Raw genomic sequence first — 17,098 nt, 5'->3', positions numbered from 1 at the left:
GGAGTTGTGTGCAACTTCAGTTGGCCTTCGCGCGTAAGAGATGAAGGCGGAGCCACACTAAGAGGATAGGTTGGATTGCCAAGGTGATGATGATTGAAGAATGAATTTTTTCGGGTAGGAGAAGATGTTTGCGAAGAAGGCGGGAGTTCGGGAGAGCTCATTGATGGTGGTTTCGTCTCCAAGTGGGAGATTGTTGGTTTTGGAAGTGTGAAGACTGAACCTGAAGAAGAAATCATCAAAGAAGTAGAAAAACCCCGATCAGTCGACCGGCATACTTGGACCGGTCGACCGAAAAGCCTGTAGGAATCGAGCCTAGGAATTTCACTCTGATTTGTCGACCGACACAAGCTCATCGGTCGACCGACGCGAACTCAAGAAACTTACAGGTGTTTCGGGTCGGTCGACCGATGGCGCTGAGCCGGTCGACCGACAACATGCACGAGAACCCTGTAGAAAACTGGGTTCTGGCCGGTTGACCGATGCTATTGAACCGGTCGACCGACGTCGGGTTTTCTAGTTTTCTAATTGATTTGGGAAACGGTTTTAGGTTGGGATACTATATATACCTTGATATGTTTTTAGGGTTTGTAGAACACGAAAAGAGGGTTTTGACGGCACTTTGAGATCAGAGATCTTTTAGAGAGAGAGAGAGAGGCCTATTGCGAGCATTGTAATATTCTTCAATTAATCAAAGATTTTTTTTAGTGTGGCTCTTGAGGACGTAGGCACGTTTGCCGAACCTCGTTAAATTTGGTGTTCTCTGTTTGATTATTCTTTCTTGCAAGCTTTTTTTTTCTTTTATTTGCTGTGATTTCCGGCTTGCTTACTTTCAACACAAGATTTGGAAGGGCACGGGTTGTGTGTTCAACCCCAACAATAATCATATCAAAGAAATTTATAGTTCAAATACAAACCAAATATCATTAGAATATCATCATAAAACAATTCTATTCCAAGTCTCTAACATCAATTGCCACTCATTATTACACGGCAAACAGGACAACAGTAATCAAATCACTCAAAAGTTAATTATTACACGTTACCAAGATGATCCATTCACGAAGCAATAATACCTTAAAACATCACCGACAATGGAGTTTGACGACTCAACACAGTGTAAACAGCAATCGGAGTCCTCACCTCATGGCTCCCGTCCCTCCAAACAATAGACCCCGATGAAATCGCTTTTTGCGAAACGGTCCCTCCTTTAATTGTCACAGCAAATGTCTTAACCTCTCCAGTATACGAAAAGTAAAGCACAGAAGGCGATACGTCCACCGTAAAATCAGACGTCTCATAAACCGTAGCTTGATACGTTGATTCCGCTGGTCCAACATTGGTCACCGTTCGCCGAAAAACTCCGTATATCGGCTGGTTGTCAACAACAGCGAGCGCGAACGAAGGGTAGTTTAGGTTACGGGCGTTTTCGGAGGTCGTTACGTTAGGACAAGAGGAGGAGTCGCCGGTAATGAGCCTTACAGTGGTAGTATTGTATCCTCGGTTGCAAAGGAAGTCGACGTAGTCTTGTTCAGATGTGTCGAAGATTAGACCAGGACTTAAGGCCCGTAACGGGTTGATATGGCCTGCTCCATAGGCGAATTCTGCGTCCTCGTTCTTGCGTGAGTCCATGATGTTGGCTGTAGAAATCGAAAAAGATCAGGTTTGTTTGCAATAATTGTTAATTTCACTAATTATTTGCTCAAATATGATTCATGTATGTAAATTCAAATATATTTTGATATTTGTATATTCGACGGATCAATTAATGTGAGCATTCACATCTCGGTGGGTTTGTTTATTAAGTATCTATTTCTTCATTTGAACTAGCACCTTTTTGTGCTTTGCATATGATATTATATTTGATTATTTTTAATGTGAAGTTGTATTTATTTTTAGAGACATTGGTTCAAAGTTAATTTTTTAAAATCAAACATTCGGATGGATTTATTGATTTATCATGATAAGGAAATAACTTTTCAAATATGAATCTAAATACTATTAAAAAGGGCCTTCAGTTATGGTTTTGTATTTAATAAATACTCAAACAATATATATTCGTGTTAAAATCATATTTAAAAAAGTTAAATTCAGATTCAAATATGAAAACTTCAACATTCGATTCGATTCCAGCTCTTACCTGTAGTCATGAGTGCAGATTTGATAGCAGCAGGAGACCAAGTAAGATGAGCAGATTTAACATAAGCTGCAGCTCCAGTGACATGAGGGCAAGACATGGATGTGCCTGAAATCACATTGTAGTTGGTTTTTGTGTGACCAGACAACGGTGACCAGGCTGCAAGGATGTCGACGCCAGGTGCAGTCAGGTCTGGCTTTAGAATGTCGAGGTCCAATACATTTGGTCCTCTCGACGAGAAATCAGCCACTCGGGGTGCCAATACGTTGTACATTGTCTCACCAGGAAATATAGTTGCGATTGGATTACTGGTAACAATTTATCAATGAAAAAATTGACGATTATTTGGCTAAAATTGAAAATGAGAGGTATAGTGTCATTTCTAAAACTTACAGAGAATTTTCCATAATTTATGCTAAATTTAGGGTTAGTTGCGGATAGACCCTCTTACTGTCGCCCAACCCAACCATTGATAGACCCCCTATAATTGTATTGTTGCCCTAGAGTGAATTTTGTTGACTCTTTTACTCTCAGAGAAAGAGAATTCTTTTGATAAATGGACCTCCTGATTGTAAAACAGTCAGGAAAAAATCACTCAAGGGTCCATATGCAATTGGGCTATATTACGGGGTCCATCCACAATAAACCCTACAATTTATAGCGCAATATTTATCGATCTTGCCGATTATGTGGCAAATTTTTTTTAGAGCTAGCTTCTAAAATATAGGATAAATCAAGTCTTCCAAGTTTCGCAACATACGTTTGCGATGTGAAAACTGAAAGAATGGAATATAACAGTCATAATCACATTGTGATCCTTATACTATAAATGATCACATCAGAAATCTTGACGATTATTTTGACTGCACAATGAAAACAAAGGGATGGAAGACCATGGAGGAGTTCTTAGTAATTTACCTGGTAGATTTGATGTAGTCTAGTACGCGTGCACCTTCCTCTGCCCTCAACGCAGTTGCAGGAAGTTGGAAAGAAAAGGCTACATCCGTGTCAATACTATCGCTCATTATGACTCCAACCCCATTTGCCATCAGAACTCCATCACCGCCATTAACTTCATCACAGAGAACAATGGCGTTCTTAACTTTGTTCGAGTCGAGCGAACCAGTTGAGCAGTATCTGGAGGCTTCAAAGTATGAGCCTGCTGAGACATTAGCAGCATATCCTCCATAAACTAATGGGATGGCTGAACCAAGAAACCCGAATCGGTTTATGGAGGTTCCCTGCAACATTGGAAGAAAAAAAAACGACCACGATTAAATTTAGGAGTGTATATCTGAGAAATAAGTTTCAGACCATAAACTGTCAGGATTTCACCGGACTCAGATCTACCATTTTTTTTTTTTTGACTCTTTTACTCACTGATAGACGCACAAGTTTTATCCAGGGGCGATATCCGTCAAAATTTCACGGGAGTAAAAGAGTTAAAAAAAAGAAAGAAAGAAAAGTTAACCCAGGGTTCCATCTGCCAAAGTGAAACTACATTAGTAATGAGGGGGGTATACGCGCAATTAACCTTTTAGTAAAAAATGGTTGTGATATGTAGTTTGTTTTCTATAAAAACAATGTTGAATATTTTTCTGCAAATTCCACGGTAGTTCGTAACAACAGACAAAAAGATACTCACTATTAAAGTCTGTCCATTTCCGAGCACTACTCTAGCGACGAACTTCCTGTCAATAGTACTAGCAGCGACGGTAACCGTCCACGGTGCAACATTGGTAACACTTCTCGGATCAGGACCTCCATTTCCCGCCGAATTCACAGTCAAAATCCCATTTCTCATCGCGTGGAACGATCCGATCGCAATGGGATCCTCAAAATACTCACGCGGAGGCCCACCGAGAGACACAGACAAGATATCCACGCCGTCAGCAATTGCATCATCAAATGCAGCCAGTATATCGGCAGATGAACATCCAAACGACCAGCAGGCTTTGTATACTGCGATCCTTGCGCTGGGAGCACCGCCTCGTGCTGTGCCATTGGCGAGGTTGAAGAAGCTTGTGTTTGGGACTTGGAGCGCGCAGCCGGCGGTGAGGCAGTGTGGGACCCGTGGCCGACGGTGTCTCTTGGGGAGTTGATGTTGGTGGGGGGTAGGGTTCGATTTTGAGTGTTGTAGAATCGGGCTCCGATGACTTTGCTGAACGGTCACATAAATGTTGGGGGTTATGTTAATTAGTGTATGATTGATAGTAGAGGGTAAAAGGGTTGTTTTGATGTCAGGAAATAGCATAGTAGCAGCAAATGTGGCCATCGATCATATTTCTACTTACAGTGTTTGGTTAACAACAATTTAGTAAAGGAAAATAGCTCAATTTTCATGTTATGGATAAAATTTGTAGTCATGCATTGATGACAAAATTGGATAATCAATGTCATGTTACCAATTAAGCTAGTAAAAATGTTGAGATCATTTGAAAATTTCAGATAAGCAAACGCTTGATTTGGTTTGCAACTAACTGATCACACTGGAGTTTGGTTTGAAAGTACGTTTCCTCTAAAATCCCAATATCTAAACACCAAATTTGAGACTACTTTAATGCAATAAATACTGCATGCAACATTTTCTGCATTCAGCATCTGTTACGTTTAAAATTGAAGCGCACGGAGCAGCCCTAGGAAAAAAGAAAACTAGGATTAGAGAGGGATTGAGAGATCACTTGTTGCAAGTGAAGTTGTTGTTTGCTGTTTGACAGGTTCCCTTCCATCTGAAAGGGGGTGGAGGAATGCCATTGTCATCAAAGCTTGGGGATTCAGGCCATATTCCTGTGAATTTTACCAACCACTTTAAAATTTGTGCCGAAAACGTTCGAATTCTATTGTATTTAAGCAACTGATGGACACCTGAATCTATTACTCCGACAATGACCTCTCTTTCCATGGGGTAGTGAAAAGTTTTATCGCTCGTCATGCCCATGAAATCCCAGGATCTTGTTGTGTGCAGATCGTATAATGTGTTTGGAAAAACTGAGACGACTCCTTTCGTCTCTGAAATGAAATGCATAAAATAATTTTTAGTAGCAGAGAAATCAAATTCAAGCTTGGAAGGAATAAAAGTGTTGATTAATTCTTGCCTTTTATCCTTGTGGCTTCTTCTTTGGTTAGTTTTGCTGCAAAGCCGTTGAAGCTTCTCCCATAGCTATATACCAGAGACTCTTTTGCACTGAATTTACTGCATTAGAACAGAACTCAAAGCCATCAAAAGAATTTTACATAATACCCCCCCAAAAGTTTGGCCCGTTTTGTGATAACATCTCCAAAAGTTTAATTGGCCCGTTTTGCTATAACACCAAAACCTTTGAAAACGTCACATAGCACCAAAAATATTATGTCAGACTCGGGGGTTGTCTGACAAAACATGTTGATGTTATGTGACCTTTAAAAAAGTATATATGCTATCTCAAAATGAGCCAAACTTTTGCGGTTATGTGAAATTCACTCAAAAAACACCAAAATGTAGAAATTTTAATGACAAACATGGTGAAACGAAAAGAAAAATCATAATAGTAAAGACCTTCCGAGGACATCATTTAGCAGAGAATGGTGCATTGAGGAGGCAACAGAGTCTCCATCCTTCGGCATCTCCCCCATGTACACAACATGAACCTGTAACATGTCTCCGCCGTTTAAAACTAAAAAACTCTTGACGGTTTTCAAATTAATGGTCATAAAAGAAAATTATTAGAAAGAGAAATAAAGACCTCTCTATCCGCTTCATGACAGTAGCAGGTCAGAACCAGTGCGCAAAAGAGCAATGTATAAACAAAAGAAGCCATGGATGAATTCAACTCTAGATGACTGTGTTTAGCATGCATGGATTTGTGCTATTTATAAGAACTTTGCATTGTAAAACTTTTATCTGCATTTGGATATTTCCAGGGTAAGCTCAGCATAGTTGTGCACAATTAGCTGGGAAACTTCGTACTTATCAATGTAAAATGTTTCTTGGTCTTGTTTTAGCTTAATGTCTTTATCAGGGCTAAGGATATTATAGCGGTCATCTGGATCTCCAAGGTGTCTGTTGTATGATAGTGTCATTAAGAATTTGCAGCCATATCTGGAGCTGAGTAGACGAATTATTTTCTTTAGTTGGTGCAGTTCTCATAAACATGCTTAGTAGTAACAAAAAGGCCAAAAGGAAATAATAGATGGGAACTGTAGCTGCTGATACGATGTCGAGATAAATTAGTAACTACTATTAAAGAGGGGTATTCTTTTTTCTGATCTCATCTCATATCTTTGGTAGACAAAACCTGCATATTGAACTGTATTAATAAGAGGCATTGCTGACAAATTCCCCGCATTGACGCAGATTCACTAGTACAAAACAGGACAGTCCAAATGGTTGGAACCGTTTGGGAAAACACCCTCCCAAACGGTTACAACCGTTTGGGCAAAAAAAAAGAACCGTTTGCCCAACGGTCGCCCAAACGGTTACAACTGTTTGGGCAAAATCCCAAACGGTTATAACCGTTTGGACAGAATAATATTGTCCAAATGGTTACAACCGTTTGGACAGAAATTAGCCCAAACGATTACAACCGTTTGGGCTAATTTCCGTCCAAACGGTTACAACCGTTTGGGTAAAAATTAGCCCAAACGGTTACAACACTTTGGGCTAATTTGCGTCCAAACGGTTGTAACCGTTTGGACTGTGTATTTTAATAGTTTTTAAATTTTGGCTATTTTATTTATCTACCTATTTATGTTTAATATACACATCTCACACAATGATTATTCAATATCTCACAATGAAATAAAAAACATATACATGCACAAACATGTCTCAAACGGTGATGAATATCTAATATTATATATACATACACAATGATTACTCAATATATAATATTAGAGACAAAACATATACATACACAATAATTACTCAATATCTCACAATAAAAAGCATCCAATATTATATATTAATCTCTAAGATCCAAAATGCCCCAAACTTCCAAAATAAGATAGGAGTGGCCTGATCCATCCAAAATGTGCTGAGTTTGCTGAGTCTGCACCGCTATTTGTAATTGGCGCGGAAGGTAAATAATGTGTCCTTTCTGATGAGAGGCTCGAGACTGGAGAAAAGACCTTGCTGAGGGAGAATTGCCTTGATAGTATGGAATGCTTATCTTGTTGTTATTCTGAAGTTGGTGTCCCTAGAATGAGGAGGATTGTCCCTAGAATGAGGAGTCTTGCTCAACGATTCCGAAAAAGAAGAGGCTTCTTTTGCTGTTATGACAAATACCCAGGAAAAACAAATAACAATTAGACGAAAGCACAGAAAATATCGAGAAAACAAAACGCAGATATCACTTACGTGGAGATCTCTCACACCCTAAAACCCGATACAACCTTTCCTCTGAAACTAAGTTCTTCTCAGGAAACTTTGATGTTCACTGGCTATTTTTTTGGCGTTGTAGTAAAGGCGTATATATAGAATTGACTAGGCCCAATTTGAATAGGATTAGAATACTCTTGGTGATCCAAATTAACTAAACTTGTACTGATACTGGGACTTGTTTAAGATAAGTCCCTGCAAAACACAAATCCCAATTCTCATCAATTTTCTACCAATAGGAATCTAATTCTTTTTAGGACTTCAACCCAATTCAACTAACAAGTCAGACAATGAAGAGGTGATTAAGGAAGCTAATGCTCACCTCTTTATCATTCCTTGCTTTGTTCTCTTTGGACTTCTTTATGTACTCTGAAATTTACAGATAATGTCCATAATTCAAAAGTTCAAAGGTGTTCAGAGTGATGAAAGTTTAGCGTACCTTGAAGAAGTGTTGTTCTTGAATCACTAGCATTAGATGTTGTTGAGGCTGTTGACAATAAAACTAAGCTCAGCAGGCTCCTTCTCCCATATCCATTTCCTTTAAATGATGCTGTAAATGTTCTTAGATTTTCAACTGCTAGCATTTTGGAAGAAGCTGCAGGCCTGTTCAATGCAGCAAAAGTTCCAGAAGGAAGAGCCATCGATGATTATCACTTGCTTTAGTTTTCATAGGAAGGGGGATAGCAGTAACTCAAGTGTAGAAAGCAGGGCCACAACTCTCACTTTATATGGATAACATTACAATGAAGTATCAAGCATCTTTATCACTCACCCCACAAAGAAAAAAATTGATATTTTGGCTTGAGGGAGCCAGGAATCAAATCCCTCGGTTTAATTTGGCCAAAAGAAAAATATCACTCGAAATATCACACAATATGCTGAATATACACGTAAAGTATAAACAAACTGAATTTGATTAAATTCAAGAACTAAAATGTTTAATACCAGAAGTAAGTCAATACATAGCTGTGAACTAGGATCTTTTTATATTTTCATTTTCGAAATTGTTTCGGATTCTTGGAAGAGTGAGGTTTATCATTAATTGTCAACTACGTGTAGGCATCCAAAGAAAAACAAGGTCTACATTTAAGAAACAAAATGTTTAACATCAGCAGTTTCTCAGTACATAACATCGAGGTAGCATGTTTTGTATTCACATGTCGAAATTGTTTTCATATTATTGAACGAGTTGGGGCCTGTCTAGTCACAGTTACAAACTAGAAACTACAGACAAATACTAATAGTGCAAGACATGACATTACTAAAAACATGAAACTATAACAAGCAAAAATTTCATGTATCAGAAGAACACACCTCATAAGTTTGTAGTGTCGCTTGATCATCCTCTTGAATTTTTTGTCTTTTCTTAATATTGTGTTGTATCAAAAATTCCCTGTCATTCTGAACAGGTGATAAACACATTCAAAATCAGGTGTCTATACATCTTTATGAGAAATAATAGGAACTTCTACCTGGATTTATAGACACCTCATTTGAACTGTGAAGCAAACTAATGTACATTTCTTATAATAACTTAGATCGAATCAGCAATCAATAAACTGTAATGCCTCATCTAATTGAACAAACAACAAAAGAATGAGACCTATGGGCCTGTCAAATAACAATGACATTGAGTAGATCTCCAAATCTAAATTTGCATTATGAAGCAACAAGTAATTTACTAGACAATGGTCAAATTGCAATCATAACCATTATTCACAAATTCTATAACATCAATAATATAAGAACTTCACAGGTTATCCTTTCATGAAATATTTCAAAATGAACTTTATATTTCTAACAAATCTATCTCCCAAAAAGAATAGAAATTGGATAGAATAGTGCAACTACAACAAGTTTCTAGCTTATTTGGAAAGAACATGACCTTCTTTTCAACTCAAAGAGTCAGCCTGAAGAAAACATCATAAAGAATGCATCACGTCTTGTGGAGTTATGGTTTGATCAGCTACCAATTCATAAAAGTAGATGACCATATACAAATTTCTAGTTTATTCTCAGCCCTCATCTTCATGTACTCTCATTTACATAAATATTCCCCATTTTTACCCTCGATTCAGTTAAAAAAGACTTGCAATTCGAGATAAATTAACATAGGCAAGCGCCCATCATAAACATAGAAGTAAAACAATGAAGTTAAAAAAGACTTGTAATCACTTGACGAAGGCTTTAAAACCCGTCGTTAATATATGCACATTAATGACGGTTAACTGGTCCCTTCACTAATTTTGGTCGTTAAATACCGGATTTCTTGTAGTGTCACATCATCATCAGAATCGTTTGAAGATTCTGGTAGGTCCTCGTCTGCTGCGAACTTCACCGAAGTGATCGATTGCCATGCTGAGGACTGAACCCCCGGAGAAGACGACGAGGAGGTACATTGGAGAAGGGGGTACGTTGGTGATCTGAGGAGAAGGGGGAGGCGGAGGAGGAGGAGGCGGAGGAGTGACAGCCCCACCGAAGACCAACAGGGCGAGGAGGTACGTTGGCGAAGACCAACAGGACGAGGGCGCCGATGGAAACGATGGAGGTGGAGGAGGAGGAGCACCGGTGAAGTTGAGGGAGGTGGAGGGTGTACGATGGCCAGCAGCAAAGATGAGGGATCCCCCTGCGATCGAAGATGAGGTGAGTTGTCGGTGGCCGTGGTTGGACTTCGACACGGTCGGACAATGGGGTTAGGGATTCGAGAGGGTGCGATCTTGCAAAATATTTGGGGATGAATTTTTAGCGGTGGATGAAATTTTTTGGGGGGAAACGGAGAATAAGGGGTTTTATTGTTTTTTGCAAAAACTAATAAAAACTCCCAAACGGTAATAAAAACTCCCAAACGGTGTTAACCGTGTTGGTTGAGATATCCCAAACGGTAAAAACCATTTGGTTTAGCCGTTTGGGATTTTTGAACAGCCCAAACGGTTTTAACCATTTGGGTTTATTATCCCAAACGGTTAAACCCGTTTGGGCTATTTCGACTTGTCCAAACGGTTATAATAACCGTTTGGACAGAGCTGTTTTGTACTAGTGATTTACCCTAGAGGAGGGGAGGGGAGGGGAGGGGAGGGGGGGGGGGTTTGAATAGAGTAATTGCTAATCTAATCCGAATACGATGCCAAATTAAAACTTATTAACTAATATATCCTAACAATGATATACAATGAAATATGCAAGGATATACAATAAGCAATAGGCGATATAAACAATGAGACAAAGATAATGTTAGAAATTCATGCTAAATACATGCAAAATACGCAACGGAAGACTGTATGTATAATAATACTAAGCATGTAGAGAGCATGAAAAACAAGGTAGGACCATCCTAATTAAATCTAACATGATTCCTATATTAAAGAGAGCATACAAGAGTTAGAAAGTCATACTTTCGAAGCGTGATTCGATGGAAGATCGAAGAGCATACAAGAGTTAGAAAGTCATACTTTCGAAGCGTGATTCGATGGAAGATCGAACAATCCCTAGCGCTTGCTCCTTGTAGTAGTAAATCTCTTCGTAGTGGATCTCTAAGTCTTCAAGTGAGCTTGATAAAATTAGAGTCTTCTTGAGACACAAGGCAAGATATCCACCCCGGGGTACTTTAAAATCCTACTACTTTCTCTTACTCAAAGATTGATAGAGTTTAGTAAGAGGTAGATCTCTCTTCTTTTCTTTTATGGAAAGCAACTATGAATAAACCATTTATTTCATTTTTCCATTGAGGAAGAATATGTCATGATATGAATGACTCATTCCATGAGTCACACCACGAGTCATCAAAACAATGATTCTCTCATGAGTCATGCAATGACTCATCTCATGAGTCATGCAATGAATCATGAAGAATCAAAACTATGTGCTAAAACCATATTCCCAAATCATACCACCTTAGTGACTCATCTCATGACTCATTAATCAAGGTATAATGAAGTGCGTATTTCATAAATAAAAATACCACATCAATACGGTATTTCATAAATACGATATTTTGTAACTTTATAATCATTGACCAATAAGTCATCATATGACCAAAAAAGTCAATGAGTTGACCAAAAGTCAACTGTTGACACTTGACCAATAAGTCATCATATGACCAAAAAAGTCAATGAGTTGACCAAAAGTCAACTGTTGACAAAAAAGTCAACTAGTTGACTAAAAGTAAACTTTATGGAAAAAATACTGGAATTTATTTCCTAAGCACATAGCATTCTTATTTTTACCTATATACATAACAGTTTATGTGTATCCGGTAAAATCATATATGCGTATTAATCATATGCATCACTTTATAAATAGTATTTTATATGATTTAAGTACGCGCTTGGTATGACTCTAGGGCCCAACTTAAAAACTCGACAGTGGATGATATCCATAAGTACAACAGAGGTGCTAGCTACACATAAAGACTACTCGGGTATAAGTTGTGATAAATGTCTGCAAGATGCTTACACAATTTTATCAGGACCACTTAGTGATAATACCGTACAGTCCGGTCTCTTCATCAAACCATGTCAAACTATTAAGACTAGGGTATGGAAAACTGTCAAACCCTAATTGCTCAATTAGTGTTTGTTGATATTAAACTCATAACCTATAAGATCAAACTGACACTCAGTTTATCTTATTTACATCGGTCAAGGATTTTCAGGTTATAGTTATATCAAACAATCTTATGATATCAACCCCTTATACTAGGAGAGAAGAATCTCATCTTGGTATCTCAATATCTACTTATGCCTCGGGATGCACCCAACAAGAACCGTTATGCATAACTCGATGAGAACTATGATTAGGTAAAAGTCTAAGTACACCTATACTGATGTAAAACCCCGAAAATTTGAATATAGTGTGATAAATAATTATAAATATGTTATATGGTGAAAATAATATATTTTGATGTTTGAGTATGATAGGAATTGATTTGAGATCAATTCAATGTATATTTGTGAATATATGAGTGTAAATACACAAAACATACACAAAGGCCAAGAGTGAAAATCTGAGAATTTTGACTAGTTGAGAGTTTCTATGTTTTGCACACTGATTCAGTTAGAATCTGGAAAAGTGTATAATACCAAAGTTGTAGGTCTCTTCAATAGATTTCCAACGAATCTTAGATCACCTCATTCCGAGATCAGATGAGAAAGTTACAGTCTTTATACCAAACCCCAATCTGAGCATGACCCAGAACCCTGCACAGTCGACCGCCGTGGTCGCTGCGGTCGACCGCTGGGCGAACCTGGTTCTGTCAGTTCTTTTTCGGGTCGGGTTTTGTTTATACTGAACCCAGTTATTACCCTAGGTATATAAACTTGTTTTGAAGCTCTCAGAACCCTCTTTTGAACCCTAATAGCCTCAGCCCCCTCCTCTCTCTTTTTCAAACCCTAAAACCCCTTTTTTTGGCGATTCTTGGAGGATTTTGGAGGAGTCGACACGAGATCCATCGGTGTTCAGTGAAGGAGGATCGTTCTTACTCATTTTTGGGAGTTCATCTACACCCCTCAGGCGAGTAACATCTTGCCCAATCCCTCACCCATGTTTTTACGAGCTTTTCTAACGATTTAAATGAGTTTTCTTGAGCCTAAATCACCCATGTTTTTACGAGCTTTTCTAACGATTTAAATGAGTTTTCTTGAGCCTAAATCACTATTTTGCGTATATAGATAGATCTTTATGACATGTGATGTTTGAGCCTAAATCACTATTTTGCGTATATAGATAGATCTTTATGACATGTGATGTGAAAACTAAGTATTTCAGTTTTCAAATACTCACCAATGATTTTGGTTAAAGAGATCAAATCTAAAAACGCTTTATTAAGAGTTAAATTTCTGATTTTTACTGTTTTATAAAGTTTAAAACACGGGTATACATGTTCATGATTTTTAGTGATGATTTTTACATGCTAAATGTTGTTATATGATGATTCATATGTATTAGAATATGTGATATATCGTTTGGAAGCAAGGAGGGATTGTTTGGATCAATTTCTGGCAGTCTCGCGGTCGACCGCAGCGCTGTGCGCGGTTGACCGCTGGGCGTACTATTGAGCAGAACATCTCTGCTCATTTGCGCGGTCGACCGGAGTGGCCTCTGCGGTTGACCGTGATACTGTTTGTGCATGATTTTGTTTTGTTGTGTATATTGTGTGTACAAATTGTTTACCTCGATTTATCCGGCATTAAATTTTAGTATGGAACATTTGTCTATATATGTGAGTGACATTATGATATCAGTTTAGACCCGCACACTGAGGTACATGTGTTACTAGTATATGTGTACCTTTTCATACATATGCATCATGAACGTTGGCATAGGTTATATATAGTCCATGTGTTGGACATGCATTCACCTTTCAGTCCTCGTGTTGGACTATTATCCATTAAAGTCCTCGTGTTGGACTATAATCCATTAAAGTCCTTGTGTTGGACTATAATCTATTTTTTGTCCTCGTGTTGGATATTTACATATTAGACCATGTGTAGACATTTGTTAAGCTATGAGTATGACACTTATCTGAATCAGGACATGACATGATTACATGAGATTTGGACACGATAGCTACCTAGGCTGGACATGACACTTATGTAATTTTGACCTTTGACACTTATTTGGTTATGACATGACATAGTATTTAAGTTCTGAGATGGGTTGTATTTCTCTTTATTATTGTTCCTATTTTAGATTTTGGGTTTGGTGTTTAGGGATTTACAATTTGAGATACAAGGTATATACATGAGGGTTTCCTTGTTTGGATTATTTTGCTCAACGTACCTATGCTCGTGTTGTAAATCTCTAAATACTAAAATCCTCTTTTGTTAGGATCTATGATTTTAGACTATTATATATTAACTGTATTTTCTTATATATAACGAGCCCTCTCCCTTGGGGTTGGTTGTGATATTGCTCGCTAACGCTTTGACGCTCGTTGTTCCTCCAATTTTAGGTAACGAGTCAGGTGCACGGAGAGTCGCAGGTTGATGGCGATGCACATTAGCGTCCATCTTTCTTCCATAGTTTTATTTTACTTATAGAACTCCACTATAGACTTTGTTTAGACATTTGAGGACTTTATTCTAGATGTTGTAAAGGCTGTGTGCCTTATTTCATTTACTCAGACTTGTTGTATTTGGGACTTGTTAAGAACTCCAGTTTATTCATTTTCAGACATTGACTTTGTATTTCTGTATGCTGGATGATGAAATATTATTTTGATCTCTATCATTTCATCAGTTATCTCATGTATTATCTTTTACTTGCTTTTGTACCTATACCTGTTATTGACTCTACTAGAGTGATAGAATTGTGATGGTGAAACATGTTATTACACGGTGTGGTGCATGACAGGTTTGACATTCTTGGTTTTACCTTGGACTGCAGCCTTGTGTGAACCCAGGGGCGTCACAACTGACATGTAAGATATTTCACTCATGCCTCAGGTCATGAGACTACTATGTACTATATCACTTGAGAACTTCTGTTTGACAGTTAAGTATAATTACCAACTAGATGTTCTTGGTGAGTCGTTCAATTAACTCATTCACTAATGAGTCACCTGTATACTATATCTTGATGTCTCACATCAATGATCCAAGAGATGGATCATCATCCTACCAAAGGAGAAATAGAGTATACACTAGTCTTCCCAAAGTGATGATGTCCCATTTTAACACTTCATCGACTAAGAACATTTTAGAATATACGTTAGCGACAAATCAAATCTCTTCATTACGATCATATCCGAAATATCTGATAGTCTAGTATCATTCTAAGGACTTTATCTGTATTTCATTACGATCATATCCGAAATATCTGATAGTCTAGTATCATTCTAAGGACTTTATCTGTATTAAAATACTAGATAAATCTGACCAAAATAGGATAGTCTAGTATCATTCTAAGGACTTTATCTGTATTAAAATACTAGATAAATCTGACCAAAATAGCATATTACCATTTTGAACATGGATGTTATATTCATATAGGTCCTGTTACAATATACAATTGTTGCTTACTGGGCATCTATATCTAACAAACTCCTACTTGCACTAAGGCCAATCATTGTAGTACCTAATACCCAATACCTCAACAAGTTTTTCAAATTGTGTACGAGCAATTGCCTTTGTGAATGGATCTGCTATATTTACTTTTGTGTCAACTCTTTTAATCTTGATCTCTTGATGATCAACTATCTCCCTGATCAAGTGATACTTTCTCAGAATGTGTCTGGATTAATGGTGAGACAGGGGTTCCTTTGTCAGAGCTATTGCAGCATTACTATCACAGTATAAAGGTACTGGATCTTTAATGGTGGGAACAAGTTCCAGCTCTGAAAGAAACTTCCTCATGGCTGCATCATTTGCCGCAATGTATTTGGCTTCCATAGTAGAGTCTGCTACTGTGTCCTGTTTGGAACTTTTCTAACCGATAGCCCCTCTATTGAGGGTAAAAACATATCTTGAAACAGATCTACTGTCATCGATATCGCTCTAAAAGCTAGAGTCGAAAAAAGCCTCCATTTGGAGATCACTTTTACCGTATATCAAAAATAACTCTTTAGTCCTTTTTAGATACTTAAGTATATTTTTGACCGCTTTTCAGTGCTCTTCTCCATGATTAGATTGGTATCTACTTACCAAACTGAGTGAATAAGCGATATCCGGTCTAGTACATAATATGACATACATGATCGATCCTACTGCCGAGGCATAAGGAATTAGACTCATGCGTTTCCTCTCTTCATTAGTCTGGGGAGACATCTTTTTAGAGAGCGAGATTCCAGGAGATGCAGGTACAAAACCTTTCTTGGAATTTTCCATGCTAAACCGCTTTAGCACTTTGCCAATGTATCTAGATTGGGATATTCCTAATATCCTTTTAGATCTATCTCTATAGATCTGAATACCCAGTATACAGGATGCTTCACCTAAATCTTTCATGGAAAATCTTTTTGATTGCCAAATTTTAACCGCTTGTAATGACGATATATTATTACCGATTAAGAGTATATCGTCTACATACAAAATAAGAAACGATACTATACTCCTAATTATTCTTTTATACACACATGGTTCATCTGGATTTTTAATAAAACCAAACTCTTTGATAGCATCATCACAACAGATGTTCCATCTTCGCGATGCTTGCTTCAGTCCATAAATGGCTTTAAGCAACCTACATGCTTTTTCACTGCTCCCACTGACTACAAATCCCTCTAGTTGAGACATATATATGTACTCTTCTAAATCACCATTTAGAAATGCAGTTTTAACGTCCATTTGCCAGATCTCGTAGTCATAGTGAGCAACTATAGCAAGTAGGATCCAAATAGACTTTAGCATAGCCACTGGAGAAAATATTTCATCATAGTCCAAACCAGGTCTTTGACGAAAACCTTTAGCTACCAGTCTAGCTTTAAAAGTCTCTACTTTCCCATCTACACCCAACTTTTTCTTAAACAACCATTTGCAACCTATGGGTATCACCCCTGTAGGAGCATTGATAATCACATTTTATTATAATTTTACACCCTCATTATCTATTTTATATGAATAAATATACCACTAATAATTGTTTTTATCTTTAAATGCAGGTTAATGAAGAAT

At 37.7% G+C, this 17,098-nt stretch overlaps 1 protein-coding gene and 1 pseudogene across 6 annotated transcripts; both read right to left on the bottom strand.

Moving 5' to 3' along the window:
* On the bottom strand, positions 956-6,686 carry LOC109838075 (annotated as a pseudogene).
* On the bottom strand, positions 6,879-9,356 carry LOC109838074. 6 transcript variants are annotated; one of them, XM_020406538.1, is made up of 5 exons: positions 8,805-9,356; positions 7,930-8,098; positions 7,813-7,859; positions 7,470-7,685; positions 6,879-7,381 (listed from the first exon to the last, which is right to left on the bottom strand). In XM_020406538.1, exons 1-4 carry the CDS (start codon positions 8,910-8,912, stop codon positions 7,641-7,643), a joined length of 369 nt encoding a protein of 122 aa, XP_020262127.1. In that variant the 5' UTR covers positions 8,913-9,356; the 3' UTR covers positions 6,879-7,381; positions 7,470-7,640. The 6 variants fall into 6 exon arrangements, with proteins under 6 accessions (XP_020262127.1, XP_020262128.1, XP_020262129.1 ...); XM_020406539.1 differs by having other exon boundaries at positions 7,505-7,685; XM_020406540.1 differs by lacking the exon at positions 7,470-7,685.

The sequence above is a fragment of the Asparagus officinalis genome, chromosome 4 (genome assembly GCF_001876935.1).
Source record: "Asparagus officinalis chromosome 4, Aspof.V1, whole genome shotgun sequence".
Lineage (NCBI taxonomy): Eukaryota > Viridiplantae > Streptophyta > Magnoliopsida > Asparagales > Asparagaceae > Asparagus > Asparagus officinalis.
The sequence above is the reverse complement of the archived record's forward strand: the minus strand, read 5'-3'. Positions and strand labels throughout refer to the sequence as shown.

What these genes read in the sequence shown, in the direction of transcription:
- LOC109838074 (XM_020406537.1), bottom strand. Translation starts at nt 8,912, where the DNA reads ATGTGTTTATCACCTGTTCAGAATGACAGGGAATTTTTGATACAACAC. An exon ending in CGACACTACAAACTTATGAG is followed by an intron (nt 8,099 to 8,804) that starts GTGTGTTCTTCT and finishes TTTGCTGCATTG; the next exon opens with AACAGGCCTGCAGCTTCTTC. An exon ending in AAGAACAACACTTCTTCAAG is followed by an intron (nt 7,382 to 7,929) that starts GTACGCTAAACT and finishes TTGTCATAACAG; the next exon opens with CAAAAGAAGCCTCTTCTTTT.